The following is a 19,060-nucleotide window of genomic DNA, read 5'->3' as shown; positions in this document are numbered from 1 at the left end:
AGCTGTCTGGAAGTGATTTTAACAGACGTAACCACAGACATAAACACATCTCATCAACGAGGAACATTCTCATGATCTTGATATTGCAGTTTCTTGGCAATCTCTCAACACCATTAGTAAACGTATCCTAATCTCATAATTGAAGTTTGAGATTTATTTTTCAATTTGTAATAACAAGCAGGGGAAGATAAATAGCTGGGGAGACCACATCTTCATGCTGTGTGGGACTTCTCAGCCACCTGCAGTCGCCAACATGTCTTTGGTCCTGCTCTCTGTTCTTTGGTTCATTGTACAAACTAAAGGTAAGTCTGATATATTGACATTTTATACAAAATTCAAATTATTTAATGCATTTTTAAAGTACCCTTAAGAAAGTGGCATGCTCATATGACCCAAATATCATTACCATTTGTATTTTAGTATATTTACTCAATTTACATAAATTGTGCTCATTGTCAAGGTGTTGTGATTGGCATAATAATTTAATTAGAATGTCTCTGAAATTTTATCTCATTCAATAATCCTACAAGATCTATATTTTGTTTTGTAATAACAGCAGATAATTAACTTCCAGACCAGAATTCAAGAATTTTCTAATTATCATCCATGCTATCTTAAATAACATTAATATTTCTACCCTGTTAAAAGACAATCATTTATCTAAATACACAATTTATTCAAATGCTGCACTAGGGTAGATGACAAGGAAGACTCTTAAGTAAAATTAGAGTTGTTAGACATAATTACATTAGTAAGCAAAATTAAAAATTAATTGACCAACTGACCAATTAGTATTAGAGTTGGGACAATATATTATTAAATTAAAATTCACTCGAATTTTAATTTCAGAACTCTTTCCATAATAGGGTTCATATTCTCTTTTGATAAAGACTTTTAGTAACATATTTATAAATGCTCTTTTCTTCATGTGTGGTGAATTCTTCTTAGGATACCATCACAGCAGAACTTTGAAGGTTGATTAGAAGAGATTTTATGATTTACTGCTTCCCTTCAGGTTGTCCACATGGGCCAGGCATAGAATTGCCTAAAGTCACACTGACTGTCAACACTGAGTGAGAATTTGTCTCTCAGCATTGACACTTACCTGTGAAAATAGAAACATTTAAAAACAAAACTGAGCTTATATGGATAATTCAATCAATAAAGAAAAAAATGGATAAAGGTGTGCCTGCCACCTGTGATTAGTTAATTTTATAAAGTTTATGCTATGTGATTTTTATACCAACCTCTACTTTAAGAAAATAAACTGATAGAAATTGAAGTGACTTTTACAAGATTACTTACAAGGTCATTTAGCTAGGATTCGAGACCAAATTTTGGCTCCCATATCAGTTATTTTCTTCCTATATGCAAGTAAAATAGAAAATTCTCTATCTAACGTAATTCCAAGTAAATCCAGAACATGTAGTTTACATAAAATTGTTCTTCTGGCTCTCTTATGCTTTATAATTGTTCCAGCTGAGAATAACAAAAACATTATTTCCTGTGAAGTCTAAAATCTGAGAGTGGATGCTAATGAAAGACCACAATGGCTTATTGCTGCACTGAGAAATAAAATAACTGTTAGTAGAATGAGGAATTATCTGTCTATGAAATATTTAATTTTTTTCGGGGTAGGGAGTTAGTCAGGGATTGCACCACAGAGAGCAAAATACATAAAAAGGAATACAGAGACCACTGAGACCATTAAAAGAAAAATTCACAATTTTGTAGAGGACAATAGAGGAAGAAGAAACTGGATTACTACAGGAAGAATTCCTGGCTCCTATAAACTGTGTTCTAATCCAAAACCTGCCCTTTCTGAGCATGGTGGCCCAGAGTTTACACATACTGGGAGATATCCAAAGCATTGTTCTATCATCATTATGTCTTTCCAGATCCAAGGGTCGGGGGAATGGAGAACAAAAGGAAAAAACTTTGTTTTCCAAGTTCCAGTAGAAAGAAGAATTTGTTTTTAATGTTTATTTTCTCAATGAGAATATGGTCGCTCATGCCATTTTAACAAACCAACCAAGCAAAACCAAAACAAAATCCTTCAATATTTTATATCACTATTATCTCTCTTTCCCTAGCAATAGCCATAAGGCAAATACCTGAATTTGAAGGCTATGAAATAGTTCATCCGAAAAAACTGCATATTTTACACAAAAGGGAGATACAGAACAACCAAACAGAGACACATGATAAAGAGGTAAGTAATGTAAATGACTGTGGGTTTTACAATTATCTGAAGAGACAATAAAGAGCCTTTTAACTAATAGAAGTGATGTCATAGTCAACATCTCATGGTTTAACCTTCATCCAGGAGAGAACATGGAATTTCTCAGAATTTTTTTACAATTAAGTAGCAGAAAGGGAGTTAACTGCCTTACTTGACCAGAAAGAATAAAGCTACTTAGGCATTTCTTCAAGTTTCTGGAATGGGGGGGAGGGAGAGAAAAAAAGGAGCCCAGGAAAGGCAGCCATTTTTGACAATATTCCTTGCCAAGATCCTCAAACCCTTTCTCCTACCCTCCTCCTCTTCCTAAATGAATTGCCTTTTCCTTGGCTATTTTGTCTCTAATGGAGAACTGAACATTATCTCATTAATAAGATTTTAAAAATCTATTAAGGATATTAACTTATTGACTATTACATTATTGTAAATATTTCTATCAGTTTCTAGTTTTTACTTTATATAACTACTAGAGGCTGGGTGCATGGATTCGTGCACTGGTGGGGTCCCTCTACCTGGCCTGCATCCTCTCGAAATCTTGAACACCTTGGGGGATGTTGTAGAGCCAGTTTCGGCCCAATCCCCACAGGCCAGGGCGAGGGACCCCACCAGTGCACAGATGGGCCTCTAGTATGCATATAAGATCTTTGGTTAATCTCTTCCTGCCCTCCCTGCTCCCTCCTTCCCTCTGAGATTCATTAGTCTGTTCCATGTTTCCATGCCTGAGGTTTCTGCTCCTGCATTGAGTGTCTGCTCCCTGGTGGTCAGTGCATGTCATAGCTACCGGATGGTCAGCTAGTCACTTAGGCTTTTATATATATACATTAGTAGGTTTGGAGTTGATTTTCTTTAGTGTATTTGGTTTTATTTTATCGTAATAAAATATGTGCCTTATTATTAACCCATTAGTAATCCATTAGTGACTGTCTACTGTACACAGGGCAAATGATTAGTCTCTATCTCACATTAGTTTAAACTACAGATTAGTTTAATCTGTAAGTATTATTACTGTGTTATTGTACTTTTTTGAAATCCATCTAAATATACAATTTATATTTACTTTTACATATTATAAAGGCATAAGAGATCTGCTTTTGTATTAAATGCACTTGCAATTACCCTTCTATATTATATATATTATTATATTATGTTTATTTTAGCTAGACTCAGAAATATAAATTGATATTATATAATTACATTTTTAGGAAAAATATGAACCTGAACTTCAGTATCAGATTATATTAAATGGAGAAGTCATTCTCTACCTACAAAAAACCAAGTAAGTTAATTTTCTAAAAGTTTAATCAGTGATTTGTATTAAGAGAACGTGGAAAAATAAATCTCGAGACCTTATTTAGTGTAATTTTAGGTAAAGGACATCAAGTATATTGAGTTTTAGTTGTTTTAGATGCATTTGCGCTACTGTTATCTCAGAAATGTTGATGCTTTCCTAGGAAATTACATGCAAAGTGTGAAACAAAGAAAGCTGCTCATATAAATGACTTTGCCCCCTGATTCTTCTTAGAATTTGCAGAAATTCTTTTCTACCCAGGTAAACTAACACCTTTGATATGACTTTCCATTGCTTTTATAAGAATGTATGCCCCATGTTCATTCGGGGCACACAGCCTTGAGATAGATCCCAGGGCTGCCCCAACCCCCCTCCCCCCCCCCGAGTTCTCTAGCAGTCAGCAAAATCCTCTCAGATTGCAATGGTTCTTTCTGAATACTTATGATCCAGCATCTGTTCTTTGTGCAAAGAATCCCCAAATAACTCATTTTGAGCGTAAATAATCTGCAGGTAAAAGGCAGCCAAGGCCATTTCTTCCCTCAGATTTAACAGGTAGAGCCAATGCTCTGATTTGCATCAGCAGCAGAGCTCCAATGTTGGAAAAAGATCAGTGGGCCAGAATGTCAACACCTTCTCATTGTGGACATTATTATTGCTTTAGTGCCAGAGATCATGTCAGGGATACTAATTAGCCTTTATTACCACAGTGAGCGAATTATGCAACTTTCTGCTCTCTACAGGCATCTCCTGGGGCCAGACTACGCTGAAACTTACTACTCACCCAGAGGCGAGGAAATCACCACAAGCCCTCAGAACATGGTGGGTTTTGATTGCTTTCTGGGACTCTTTCTGGATCTGCCACTTATGCTGTAAGATTCATAAGTCCAAGAACAACTTAAAAATGCTTGAAGAACTTAAAAGCAAGTTGCTTATCTATCCAACGAGTTAACAGATTTAAAAAGCATAGTCAGCATTTTTAAAAGGTAGGAGTGCTAGGCAACTTCCAAGTGCTGCATTTTTTGAAGCAATCAAAAGTCTACTTTTTTCCCTAAACTGCCTTATCAGTAGGTTAAAAATAGTCTCCCCTATAGGTTTTAAAATGTCCTGAAACTATTTACTATTTTCTGATGATACATGCATTTATCTTGAGGTCAACAATGGAATATAAATTATTTCATTAGTATACTGTATATCTGGTTAAACCACCACCCTACAAATAATGCCAAGGCCGAGATGTCAGACAAAGAATCAAGGCCAAAGAAAGAACCAAAAAAGATTACAAAAAGGTTAATCATGGAGTATTACCAGGTTAAGTGACTTTCTCAGAACCACCCCCATAGCATCTCAAACGTGTGTATCTCTAAAAAATACCACAGGTAAGACTTCTGCCACAAAATGTCTCTTTCTTTCCTACTCACATGGAAACTCTCATCTTGTGGATATCTGTCTGGATTTTTGCTAACACTGACCTCCAAGGAAAGTATCTGATGATAAATTAATTCATATTCAAGTGCTGTGGCTGATACTTTCACATGGTACAAGTCTGTGAGAAAGCGTTTATGATAACAAGGTTTCTTCCAAAGGAGAGGAAAACACAGATGGAATGTCAACCCCCGAGAAAAGTCAGTTTATTTTTTTTTAATATATTTTTAAAATATATTTTATTGATTTTTTTACAGAGAGGAAGGGAGAAGGATAGAGAGTTAGAAACACCGATGAGAGAGAAACATTGATCAGCTGCCTCCTGCACATCCCCTACTGGGGATGTGCCCGCAACCAAGGTACAGGCCCTTGACCGGAATCGAACCTGGGACCCTTCAGTCCGCAGGCCGACGCTCTATCCACTGAGCCAAACCGGTCAGGGCAATTTTTAACAGGAGGTTATTCATTGGCTTTCTTAGATTACTCTACACAAGTGACCCCTATGTTGCTTATATGGATCATCAACCATATCTAAATCTCTAGTTTTAGAGAAATTCTCAGGGATTTTGATGATAGCAAAGAAATTCCATTAATACACCAATTAATATGGTAAATGAGATCAATTATTATGAGGGCTCAGGACAGGTAGTGTGGTGTTTTAAGGACTCTAGAATCCAGAAAAATGTATACCCCATTTTATTGATATAGTATGTACAGTGTCTTAGCAACTTAGCAAAAGGGAGCCAAATTCTCACAAGTTGTGTCTCAACTCTGAGCGTTCTCTGGGAGTGCTGTAGGCCCCAGGCCAGCTGGCTACTTCTCGGATGCAGCGTCCACTGTCAGCAGGAGCCCACTCAGGTTCAACCTCCCTGGACTTTTCTTTGGTGCCAATTAGCATCAGAAAAACACCTCAGTCATTCAATAGAGAGTTTCCAGGGTCGGCGGTGGAGCAGTTCATAAAACCTCTGAGTTCCCACGGTGTTTGTTTCTTGGAATTGGTCTGGCCACAGTCACTACTCAAAGGCCTTTCCTACATATTCAAGATAACAGCTTCCCCCACAATTGTGATATATTTATTCTTGTAGTTAACTTTTTTTCTTTTTTCCAACCTTAGGAACACTGCTACTATACAGGACACATCCTGAATGATAAGAATTCTGTTGCCAGCATTAGTACTTGTAATGGGTTGAGGTGAGAACTACTCCCCAAAATATTAAACATCAACCATCATTTTGTTACACAGATAAATGCCTTCCTGGATATCATGTCTTATACTATATTGGTTAAATGTTTCCATTGATAACATGCTGAATATATCATCCTTGCAAGCATTTTATAATCTGCTGCTCTAGTAAAAGTTAGTCCTAACAATATTTAAACAAGATGCTACACTATGGACCCTGATGATATCTGGATCCATTTTTACATTGAGCAATCCCACTCCCTGAAGACATTCTATTTCATTTTCTTAGCGTCTACTTTGCAATTGTTATGGTGAAACATACTTTTAAAAAAATTGTGTATGTGTATGATATTTATCCTTATTTAAAAGGTATTTCTTATCAATTAGGGAAATTTTGGAAAGTAAGAAAACCAATTAAGAAAATGACCACCATGAAATGTTACCTCTGTGTGATCACTATTATTAACATTTTGTCCCATTTCCAGCTTTTTGTGTATATAGACAAATATACCTCTTATGTGGCTGAAATATGAAATAAAATACACATAATTGTTCTTCTCACGTAGCTCATACCACAACATCAAAGCCTTTCCCCTTTTTATAAGATACTTTCATAAATGAAACCTTAAATGGTTATGTAAGCTTAGTAATATTCCATTATATGGATTCAACTTCCTATTTCTGAATGAATTTTATTACTATAAAGTGGAATTCTTTAAACTACTAGTTCCAAACTGTTCCTCTTGCTAATCTGCTCATCATTCTTTCTCTTCACTGGGGTTCTTGGTATCTAAACATTCCTGTAGTTTATTCTCCACTATTTTTCTAAGACCTGTCAAGAAATATGTGATAAGTATATGTACAAATTTTACTTTGGTATAGCTTCATCTTAGTAATTATTGTTCACAGTTCTCTGAGTAAATAAAACAGGCTCTATTTTAGTATTGAGAAATACTGACTAGCTCTTTGTTTTTAAATTCCTATATTTATTTTATTTATTTTTTTAATTTCTTTATTGGTTAAGGTATTACAAATGTATCATCATTTCCCATTAACCCTCAACCTCCCTGCTCATGCTCTCAACCCCCTGTTATCTGTGTCCATTGGTTTGGCTTATATGCATGCATACAAGTCCTTTGGTTGATCTGTCCCCCTTATCCCCTCCCTCCCCTACTTTCCCTCTGGGGATTGATAGCCTGATTGCTGTTTCTCTGTCTCTGGATCTGTTCCTGTTCATCAGTCTATGTTGTTCTCTATATTGCACAAATGAGTGAGATCGAGTGGTATTTATCTTTCTCTGATTGGCTTATTTCGCTTAGCATAATGCTCTCCAGTTCCATCCATGCTGTTGCAAATGGCAATAGTTCCTTCTTTTTTATCACAGCGTAGTATTCCATTGTGTAGATGTACCACAGTTTTTTAATCCACTCATCTGCTGATGGACAATTAGGCTGTTTCCAAATCTTAGCTATGGTGAATTGTGCTGCTACGAACATAGGGGTGCTTATATCCTTTCTGATTGGTGTTTCTGGTTTCTTGGGATATATTCCTAGAAGTGGAATCACTGGGTCAAATGGGAGTTCCATTTTTAGTTTTTTGAGGAAACTCCATACTGTTCTCCACAGTGGCTGCACCAGCCTGCATTCCCACCAGTAATGCAGAAGGGTTCCTTTTTCTCCACATCCTTTCCAACACTTGTTGTTTGTTGATTTGTTGATGTTAGCCATTCTGACAGGTGTGAGATTATAACGCATTGTCGTTTTGATTTGCATCTCTCGTATAATTAGTGACTTTGAGCATGTTTTCTATGTCTTTCAACCTTCTGTATGTCCTCTTTTGAAAAGTGTCTAAGTCCATTGCCCATTTTTTTATTGGATTGCTTATCTTCCTTTTGTTAAGTTGGATGAGTTCCCTGTAGATGTTGGAGATTAAATCCTTATCAGTGATAACATTGGCAAATATGTTCTCCCATGCAGTGGGCTTTCTTGTTGTTTTGTTGATGGTTTCCTTTGCAGTGCAAAAGCTTTTTATTTTGATGTAGTCCTATTTGTTTATTTTCTCTTTAGTTTCCATTGCCCTAGGAGCAGTACCAGAGAAGAAATTCCTTCGGCATATGTTTGCTATTTCATTGCCTGTGGATTCCTCTAGTAATTTTATGGTTTCCCATCTTACGTTTAAGTCCTTTATCCATTTTGAGTTTATTTTTGTGTATGGTGTGAGTTGGTGGTCTAGTTTCATCTTTTTACATGTATCTGTCCAATTTTCCCAACACCATTTATTAAATTAGAAATTTAAAAGCCAATAGCCAATGAATCAGTACTGTATGTGTGAGCTTGGGATGGAGGGAGAGGTGTTAATCCATTCTGGTCAAGATGTGTGACTGGGGCAGAGAATCCTCAAACATGAGTCTCTATGTTTCACAGGGGAGTCTTCACACATCGTGATCAAAGATATATGATCAAGCCTCTGAAAAACACAGACCAAGAAGAACATGCTGTCCTGACATATAACCAGGAGGAGCCAGACCCGGCTAACCACACCTGTGGAGTAAAAAATGTTGGCAGAGGACATGACCGCATTCGGACCTCTAGGTCACTCAGTGGCCCAGAGGTAAGTGTAGCTTTCCTATGTCATCGTTTATTTCGGTTGGCTCGGCAATGGTATGTCACCGACTATTGTGCTCAGCAATGACTGGTACAGGGAAAGCCTATAATTTATTTACTTATTCATCAATTTACTTTTCCTCTGAAGAAAAAATAAACCTCTTTGTGTTTCAAACTTTTAGGATAAAGATAGTTATTAACAATGTTCTTTTACTCTTTGTAAAGCAAGAATACTTTCTTCGGGCTGAAAAATACATTGATCTCTTTTTGGTGCTGGATAATGCCTTTGTGAGTATGAAATATGTGTGCTTCTTGTCAAGTTAAGCCAACTTTTAAGTTTTCTTATCAGCAAACACAAACAGTAAACTATTCTGGCTGAAAATGCGGAGCTTGCGTCCTGATTTTCTTATCTGTTCTACCTGTTTTGCCAACAACAGTTTTTGCTCATCCACCCCTTTAATATCCAAACTAGTCATATATTAAAAATATTCTTAATACCAGATACCTACAGGAGATCAAGCACAATACTGAAAAAAAATGAATGGGTTATTATAATATTTTTAAATTCTTATTATATTATGTAAATATAAAGTAGACACAAAATTATACTTTACAAGTTACATTTATATATTCAAAAATACCAGAATCAGTGCTTCTAACTAGTATTACTTTATAATCAAATTTTAATAATATTGAATTGGTTTAAAACATTTAAATCATTAATTTGTCTTATTCAATGTAAAAATGAAAGAAACTAAAATTTTACATCAATGCCTAATTTTTATCTTACCAAGAAAATCTTACATTTGAAATACAATTTGTTGAAACACAGAATCTTATATAAGGTAGATATGGAATAAATGTACATTTGTTTACATTAAAATGTGTAATTTTTCTTAAAATGTGTACTTCTATATTTCATCAACTTTCTCACTATAGTTTGAAAGTTTAATTATACTTTGTATTTTATATTTTACAGTATAACATGTATAAGGGAAATCTAACTTCCATAAGAAGCTTTGTGTTTGATGTGATGAATCTACTCAATGTGGTAAGATATTTGTCCTGTAAACATGTGATTCCACATTGGGGCCTGGGGCTTCCCTCTGGTTTCACCAAGTAAGGAGTTGGGAGGGCCAACAATGGTTTAAGGTCAGCAGTTTTGAGAACTTTAGCAGATAAAGATAAACATCAAGGTTAAATCATATATATTGTAGCAAAGGCAACTTTGAGAATTTTATTTTCAAAATGAGTTACATTTAGCCCTGACCATCAGCCTGCAGACTCAAGGGTCCCAGGTTCGATTCCGGTTAAGGGCATGTACCTTGGTTGTGAGCTCATCCCCAGTGGTGGGTGAGCAGGAGGCAGCTGATTGATGTTTCTCTCTCATTGATGTTTCTAACTCTCTATCCCTCTCCCTTCCTCTCTGTAAAAAATCAATAAAATATATTTTAAAAAATGAGTTACATTTATCCATCACTTGTGGTCAGCAAAGGATCTAAAACATTAAAGAAATCTCAAAATTTTTATGAAGAAAAATGCTCTTTCCACAGATTTATAACACCATAGACATCCAAGTGGCCTTGGTAGGTATGGAAATCTGGTCTGATAGTGATAAGATAAAGGTGGATCCCAACACAGGCGTCACCTTTAACAACTTTTTGAATTGGCATCGTTCCAACTTGGGGAAAATGAAGACCCATGACCATGCTCAGCTACTCAGGTGAGCATACACTGGCCAGGGCCAGGCATAGGTAGGTAGAGCAGATAATTATCCCAAAGGTTTCTTGGCAGAGTTTACTGTTCAGTTACATAACCCCAACCATTTATCAGAGAGCTTGAAGTTCTATCCTTAGCAATTCACTTGTGAAATTATTAGACCTGTGTCAGATCACTAAAATTGATTCTTGGATGTAGGACAAGCATTATAATTCTAGGGAATAAGTTCTGGGATAAACTACAGAACTTATATACTTATATGCCCATGGACACAGGCAATAAGGTAGTGAAAAGCTGGGGGCAGGTAGGAGCTGGGAGGAGATGGGTAAAGGGGGGAGACAATGGGAGATATCTGTAATACTATCAACAATAAAAAATAGATATTAAAAATAATTCTATGGAATAGGATAAGCTTTTCTGGGCCCTAGTAAATATAAAAAGGTAGGATAACAATGGAAATCTAAAACATAACTGACAACAGCTAATGGTTCTAAAGACTCAAAATTGTGACCGTGTACCTGTAACTCTCATACAGTGGAATTGCCTTCAACAATCGACGTGCAGGCATGGCAGCCGCGAATTCCTTGTGTTCCCCAACTTCAGTTGCTGTCATTGAGGTTTGTAAACCTATAGTAAAGTTCCCTGTGGTCTTATATCCTCTAGGAGGACCAGCATAATGCCTTATATGAAGTTTGTACAATGGGCATTTGCTGAGCCAGTAAATAAAGGTAAAAATAAAACTACTGGTAGACCTTGGTCCTTGGATGACAGGACAGAGTATTTCCTTACATTGACTCTCCCAGAAGGCTTACCTCTTCAGTTGGTATTAGGAAGTAAGAGCAGGACTATTAGGAGAGAAAGGGAATGCAGTTGTTCTCTGTGGCCTGAAAGTACTGATGGCCAGAGAGGTCAGGCAAGGTGCATGTTGGTGGGATGTGGCCAAGCACTACCAATGTCAATAGTTTTTGGAGGCCTCTGGATCTTTTAGTAGTTCCTATGAAGCATGTATTAATATAACCATGGCTTACTGAGAAATTATCATTAGTTCAGTCAATGTTTATTAAGAACTGACTCAATGGTTGATTCACAGGAACCAATCATTTCAAATGTTTACTCACATTTTACAATAACCAATGACAGGAAAAGGAATTTAATGACTATTTTTTATTTGTCAAACTATCATTTTATTATTGAACATTGAATCAATTAAGAATTAACTGGATCAACAAAGAAGTAACAGACATTTGCATGTTTTCCTAGGCTAAGAGAAAGAATAACGTGGCTCTGGTAGCCATGATGTCACATGAGTTGGGTCATGCCCTTGGTATGCCGGATGTTCCATACAACACTAAGTGTCCGTCTGGGAGTTGTGTGATGAATGAATATCTGAGGTGAGACCTTGTCACCCTGCAGGAAAAAATAGATATGTTTCTTAAATCTTAAAGAATTCAGATGTAGTCTCTATAATTGGATGGGCCGATTTTTTTGTGTGTGTGTATGTTGGTTTTTTTACAAAGGGCTGTGCATCCCATTAATTCATCCTCAAGCCTCTTGATGCACAAGTTTTACCAGCTATTAAGGCTCATTATTTAAGATTTTCAAATATACCAAGATAGAGCATAAGTATGGTGACTATGTTATTTTAACTTTAAATAATATATTTCCAAAAATGTGTATCTAATTGAGATGATTACAATTATCTTCATCACCAATCAATCAATCCATTTTTTTTTCTGTTATTAATTACCTTCTGGTACCAGATGCTTGCAAGGACTTGGGATTTAAAAAAAAATGAATAAAACTAACTCTTGAACATAGAACATGGAAGTCTGCAATTACTTTCTTCCATTAGGTTATTATTATCTCTTACTTCTCAGGGCTCAGTGTCTAAATAAGCCGAAGATAACAAATGGTGAAGCTCCTGCCAATTAGTACAGTACTGAATCCAGGCTGGAATTTAAATTACTCTAGTGCTATAACTGAGTGTCTAGAAAAACAGTTTTCCAACCAGCATAGCAGCATGCTCTGTCACCTTCTGCATATAACACAACGCAGGCCTAAACAGATACTAAATTTGGAGTTTCCATTGAGCTGGTAATAGTTTCACACAAGTCAGGTTCCCACGTTCATGTGTCACAATATATCATGGTATCCCTGATTGTTTTCTGCTTACAGTTCAAAATTCCCAAAGGATTTCAGTACATCGAGCCGTTCACATTTTGAAAGATACATTTCATCTCAAAAACCAAAGTGCCTGCTGCAAGCACCAATTCCTAAAAATATACTAACAAAACCAGTGTGTGGGAACAAGCTTCTGGAAGTAGGGGAAGCATGCGATTGTGGCTCTCCTAAGGTATGGAAATGTCCATGGTTTCAAAAACTTATTACAGAGTGATCGTGGCATACCTGTTTTCCTCCCTTTTCCTTTTCTAAAAAAACAAACAAACAAAAAAAAGGGCTTTATGGAAATTTTTTTCTAAAGACAAGTTTGGAATCGCAGTAAAAAGAAGATTTGCACTGACTTTAGGCATCTTTTGAAAAGCATTTCAAAAGCCAGGATACGGTTATGATGGTATGACGTTCAATGACTCTTTAGAGGTAACTCATTAACTATATGTCTCTTAGAAGCTTTCCTAAATGTATTAGTCAGAAATCCTGTGCCACATAGTCACAGTTGATCATCTGTTGACCAATCACAATTCCTCCCCATGGAGAGAGTTGGCTTTCTCTCATCCAGCCAATATGTAAACCAGGAAGTGAATAAAATGGAGAAAAAGAAAAAAGGACAAACTTGTAAGAAATGGATTATTAGCATTGAATGTCTAAGACAATTGCTCTAAGTCTGCTGATGCCTGTAAAATCTGACCCTCTGAGGCATCAGATGGGGAATGTTTGGTAGAACGATTGCCAACATCCCAGGCGAGGTTTCCAAAGGAGAGCATTCCGGTGGTGTTTTCTGGTTGTTGTTGTGGGTTTTTGTTTTGTTTTTTAGCAATCTCTTACTTTTAAGACTAAAAAAATGAGTTAATATTTGAAGAGATTTTCCATGTGTCAGTCTACACAATGCTTTCATATATACATCACCACCTTCATTACTCACAACAAGCCTATGAATCACAGCAAACCTACTAACTAGGTTTTGCTGGGATCCCAAATTAGAGAAGAAGCAGTGAGGCTCAGAAAAGCTGAGTAACTAATTCCAAGGATACAAAACTAATCATTAGCCCATTGCAATGCAAGATTTTCCCATTACTTTAAGGGGTTTTATTAAAAAGGGGAAGGCACAAACTCTGTGCTTTAGCATATTTAGTCAGAAATGTCAAGCTGTTGAATTATATTAGGAGATTACATAGAATGACTTAATCATGTATAAGAAACATACCAAATATTTTATTAATTATAATGAGATATGGATTGTTAAAGTGATTGCTTCAACTCCCATATGGTTGCTCAAGTAAGACAACTGAAGTTGTTCATAACCCTAGGTACTTCTAATTGCAAATGGCATACATAGTATATATACTTTATATAGTACCCTTAGTGAATAATCCAGTTTCCCATGACCCAATGTGCCATTTGTTCATATATACATATTTAAGTGCTTTCTAGGTTTTAAAGGTAATCATTCTATCTGCCTAAATATCATACCACAAGCATCATGCTATTTTTATGATTGTAACATACAATGCATTTTAATATCTTTTACAGTAACTCTCTTCATATCTATCATCTCTCTATCATCTATCCATACAGAATTTGCATAGCAAGTCTTTAATGTTAGTTTTTCCATATTACTCTTGGTATTCTTTTTGTCAGTTTGCCCACAAATACAGCTCAGATTCAGATTGAAATGCATTAAATTCATATTTCACTCTAAAGGCCACTGGCATTTTCACAATATTAAGTATTGTCTTAAAAGACAATTTGCCTGGAAAGTTCCTCAGAAAAGTTATATATAAAGTTCTCCATGTAATTCTGGCACATTTTGAAGGTTTATTCTAAAGTATTTTCTTTGTTGTTGTTGTTGTTATTAGTATGTGTAAAGTTTTTTTTTAAATTTTTGGTTCTAATTTATTATGACTTTTTATGTTATTTGATTATTATCTTAAACAGCTATCTTAGTGACTTACCCAATATTTTTAGAGTTGAACGTATGTTTTTTTCCAGGTCAAGAATTTTATGACATACAAATAGTGAAAATGTGATTTACACTACCCAATTATTGAACTTTTATATTTTTTTCTTGTCTCATAACATTTCACACCATTTCCATATAAATATAGACTATAAATAATCCTTGTCTTATTCTTTATTTTATTGGATATATTTGCTATATATCAGATAGATTTTCTTCATCATGATGATACATAATTCTGTTCACGGTTTTTTTATATGTTTAAATAATGCAATAATGGTTACTGAATTTTTACCAACTAATTTTTGCCATCTATCACAATAATAGTTGTTTTCTTTCTAAGTCTCTTAAAGCGATTAATTATGTTACTCTATTCTGTGCAGTTAAGACACCCTTGTATTTGGTGAAAAGAAAAACTACATAGTTGTAATTGAGAGTTATTATATTTATAAAATTATTCTTAACTAAGTTTTATTCAAGATTTTTGGATTTATATCCATAAATGAGAATAGCACGAGCATGTGTATGTGTGTGTATGAATTAATTACCAGTTCTCATTATGCATCAGAATTATGCAATCTTGGTAAAACAAATTGAAGATTTAAAATATTTTTTCTCTATTTTCAGTTTTTATAGCATAGAAATATTCTCCCTTGAAGTTTTAAATTAATTTACATGATATCTCCTAGGACACATTTATTTGGGGGTGATCCTTGGATAATTCAATTTTTGTCCTTTTAAGAGCTAGTTTCTATTACTCTTAAATTTTTTGTAATTTTTAATTTTTTAAAATCTTTATTGTTGAAAGTGTCCCCTTTTCCTCCCATTGACTCCTACTAGACTGTCCCATTACCCCAGGCCTTTACCACTTGTATAGCAGAATAATTTAGTTTAAAAAGTGAAATGTTATTGCCATCCTGTGCCAGAAACTTACAGAGAAAAATGCTGAGCCCGCTTTCCATTGTGTGTGTTTACAGGAATGTACCAATCCTTCCTGTGAGGCCATGACCTGCACGTTGAAACCTGCCGCTGACGCTGATGGTGGAGAAGAGACTCTGGTGTAAGACCTTTATTTTCTTTCTTTATTGTCAAATATTTTCTCACTTTTATTTTGTATTTAAGAAGGATGTGACACTGAGTTCTATAACACATTAAAACAGAATTTTTTACAGTTAAAAATGACAGCATCAAGGAGGATTTTAAAATAAGCCATCATTATGAACAAAAACAACTAACATACTGTCTGAGAAAATGGCTACTTTGTCACCTGTGAGATTAGGACTGCTGAAATATGGGGCAAAAATTGTTTACATTTCTGTTAGGTAGTGATGAGTTTAATGTTAGCTAAGGTAAGAGAAGAAAAATTCATTTTATTTTATTTTAATTAACTTTATTGGGGTGTCATTGGTTAATAAGATCACATAGGTTTCAAGTGTACATTTCTATGATACAGGATCTATATGTTGCATTGTGTGCCAATGCCAAAGTCAAATCATCTTTGGTCACCATACATTGGGCCCTTTCCTTCTGGTAACCACCATACTGTTGTCTGTGTCTATGAATTTCCGTTTTATATCCCACATATGAGTGAAATCATATAGTTCTTAGCATTTTCTGACTGACTTCTTTCGTTTAGCATAACATTCTCAAGGTCCATCCATGTTGTTGCAAATGGCAGTATTTCATCTTTTTTATAGCTGAGTAGTATTCCATAGTATATCTTCTTTTTCCCATCCTCTAGCAAAGGACACTTTGGTTATCTCCATGTCTTGGCTGCCATGAATAATGCTGCAGTAAACATAGGGGTGCATATATCTTTGTAAATAAATGTTTTCAAGTTTTTTGGGGTAAGTACCCAGAAGAAGGATTGCTGGATCATATTAAAAAGTTCATATAAAAAAAGCCCTGATTGATGAGCAAATTCATTCTTGGTTAAGAGCTGATAGTTGTCATTTGTGAGGAAGTAAGGAAATCAATAAAATTTTAAAACACATTGTAAGATTTGATAATTTTATTTCTTTTTAAAAATTTTATCTTATTTTTATTTTTTTATTAAAGTATAGTTGACTTACTTATTTTATAACTGGAAGTTTGTACCTTTTGTTCCCCTTCCACCAAACCAAACAGAAATAGGCTCAATAGATACAGATACAAGTTGATGATTGCCAGAGAGGAGGAGGAGAGAAAAATGAGTGGAAAAATATTTTATTCATTTTAAAGTGTCTCAAGAAACTATACTGCACATATTATTTTTGTGTTTTATACAATCCTATATGAGCTGGGTGAGGGACCCAATGGCTCTGAATATGGTGTGTGTGTGTTTTCAGTGAAAAAAAAATCATCTCTAAATCTAAAAGTGGTAATAAGAACAACAAAAATCATACATAGGGAAAGGCTCAGGATAAATTATAGGGAAGAAGTTATTCCTACTCCTCTTTCATGAATCTTTTCTGGACTTGAACCTAGAGAGAGATTATAAGACTAATGAAGTCAATCTCCATTCACTATGACTTTCTCGGGAAAGGACTGGCAAGCTAATAGACAAGGAGCATCACCTCATTATTTACAAAGTGCCATGTACCATGGCTTGCTGAAACCCTTTTGTGGGCCACTCTGGACGGAAGTCAAGAAATTGTGCCCATCTTCTAATTCTGTCACGGAGAATGGATCATAGCATCTCAAAAAATATCAAGTCGATTCTTCAGGGGCTTGGGGTGATAGGTGGGCATGTCCCATGGCTGGGCCAGATCGATAATTTAGTCACTTGCAACAATAATTGAACTTGAACTCAGGAAACTTCAATTCTTTTCTTAGTTCCACCCAACATGAGCTGTGGAACTTTGAGCCAAGTTATGTAATTCGTTTTCTCACCTGTAAAATGGAGCAAATGATATTGTCTCTCAGTAGGGTTGTTAGCATTATTTAAACTCTATACATGTTCAGTATCATGATTATATAATATTTTGTGATTTATACTAACCATGGCTTCCAAACTTTTTATCTTTTAGTCAGTGAATGAATTAAAAAATCTACTTGAGATGCTACTTGCCAGGACAAGAGTCAAGAAATCTAAACATGCCAGAATTCTTATGTATGCTCACCTTTGCACTTAGATATATTTTGCTTTTTATTTGTCATTATCCTTTCTATATTTTTACCAGTCCAGGTAACAGTGAAATAGAGGTGGTTAAAGAAAGTGCCTGTTTTCTAAGACCTCGTTTTTAATGCATTTTTTAGGATCATGAAGCTGTTGTTTAGCTCAGCTCTTTGGAAAATCAAAAGAAATTTGCTCTTGACAAAAACACCTTAAAATGCACCATAGAATTATTCAGTCAATCCAGGATTGTAAAAGTATGGGGCACTTGTATTTTAACCCAACTTTCATTTGATTAGTTTATAACCCATGAAAAAAGTAACACTGGGACTTGATGAGCGAAACCTTTGGTTCATGTATCATTTATTACTCCTCTGTCTTCTACTTGCCTTGCTCTTAGAAATGTGGTATTTTTCTATATCATGTCAAGAGCATTTAAATATAAACATTTTTAATTGTAGCATGCATAATCCTTTCCCCAGCACAGATAATGTGAATTTTGAGAGGTCTGCATTGCTTACATTTTTATTCCGCCATTAAGGAATGCTATGTTCATCTATTGACTTAATAAACCATAATGTCAGTGAATAAAAACACAACTTTTTGAAGCTTTCTGTGTGGTAATTTTCTAAAATGAATATTTTCAAACTTTGTTGTAGGTTTCCATTAGGTGTTAAATCCTCATGTAATTAGACAATGTTCCCTCTGGTCCTTTGCTAGGCGGCCCATCGTGTGTGTGTATGTGTGTGTGTGTGTGTGTGTGTGTGTGTGTGTGTGTGTGTGTGTGAATCCTCACCTAAGGGTATTTTTCCATTGCTTTTTAGAAAGAGTGGAAGGGAGGCAAGGAGAAAGGGAGAGAGGAACATTGATGTGAGAGAGACACATCAACTGGTTGCCTCCAGCATGAGCCCCAAGTAGGGGTAAGGAGAGAACCTGCAACCCAGGTACATGCCCTTGACTGGGAATCCAACCTGTGCCACTTTGGAGTGCAGGCTGACTGAGCAACACCCACCAGGGCCCTCCCATTGTCTTTTATTGCTCAAAGCAAAATTACTTGAGGCTAATCACACAAGAGGACTAGACTTCTCTCTGAGGTTTTTCTCTCTAAATACATTTAAACAATTATTTTTAAAAAATTACTAATATTTCTATCAATGCCTGTGCTGGGAGAACAGGGACTTGGACATACTTTTAAAGACTGGGCTTTGAAAGGAGCAGCCTTTCAGAAGGCTATGGCTGCTGTCTCCAGCTCCATTGCCTCAATGTTATTGGGGGGTTGGCACTACCAGTGTCACAGTTGGAGCCGAGGTCAGAGCCACTGATAACCGACTACAGCCCCAGGACATGCTGATCTCCCTTGTTCACTGTCTGGTACAA

At 35.7% G+C, this 19,060-nt stretch overlaps 1 protein-coding gene across 1 annotated transcript; it reads left to right on the top strand.

Moving 5' to 3' along the window:
• The first annotated feature begins 145 nt into the window (after positions 1–145).
• ADAMDEC1 (ADAM like decysin 1) lies at positions 146–18,291 on the top strand. The gene is made up of 14 exons (XM_059695956.1): positions 146–302; positions 2,094–2,212; positions 3,442–3,515; positions 4,268–4,346; positions 6,064–6,140; positions 8,556–8,742; positions 8,961–9,023; positions 9,715–9,786; positions 10,289–10,458; positions 10,990–11,071; positions 11,715–11,845; positions 12,630–12,807; positions 15,567–15,649; positions 17,598–18,291. Exons 1-14 carry the CDS (start codon positions 215–217, stop codon positions 17,602–17,604), a joined length of 1,410 nt encoding a protein of 469 aa, XP_059551939.1. The 5' UTR covers positions 146–214; the 3' UTR covers positions 17,605–18,291.
• The last annotated feature ends 769 nt before the right edge of the window (positions 18,292–19,060 follow it).

This window comes from Myotis daubentonii, chromosome 5 (assembly GCF_963259705.1).
Source record: "Myotis daubentonii chromosome 5, mMyoDau2.1, whole genome shotgun sequence".
NCBI lineage: Eukaryota > Metazoa > Chordata > Mammalia > Chiroptera > Vespertilionidae > Myotis > Myotis daubentonii.
Note: the sequence above shows the minus strand (reverse complement) of the source record. Positions and strands in the feature narration are given on the sequence as shown.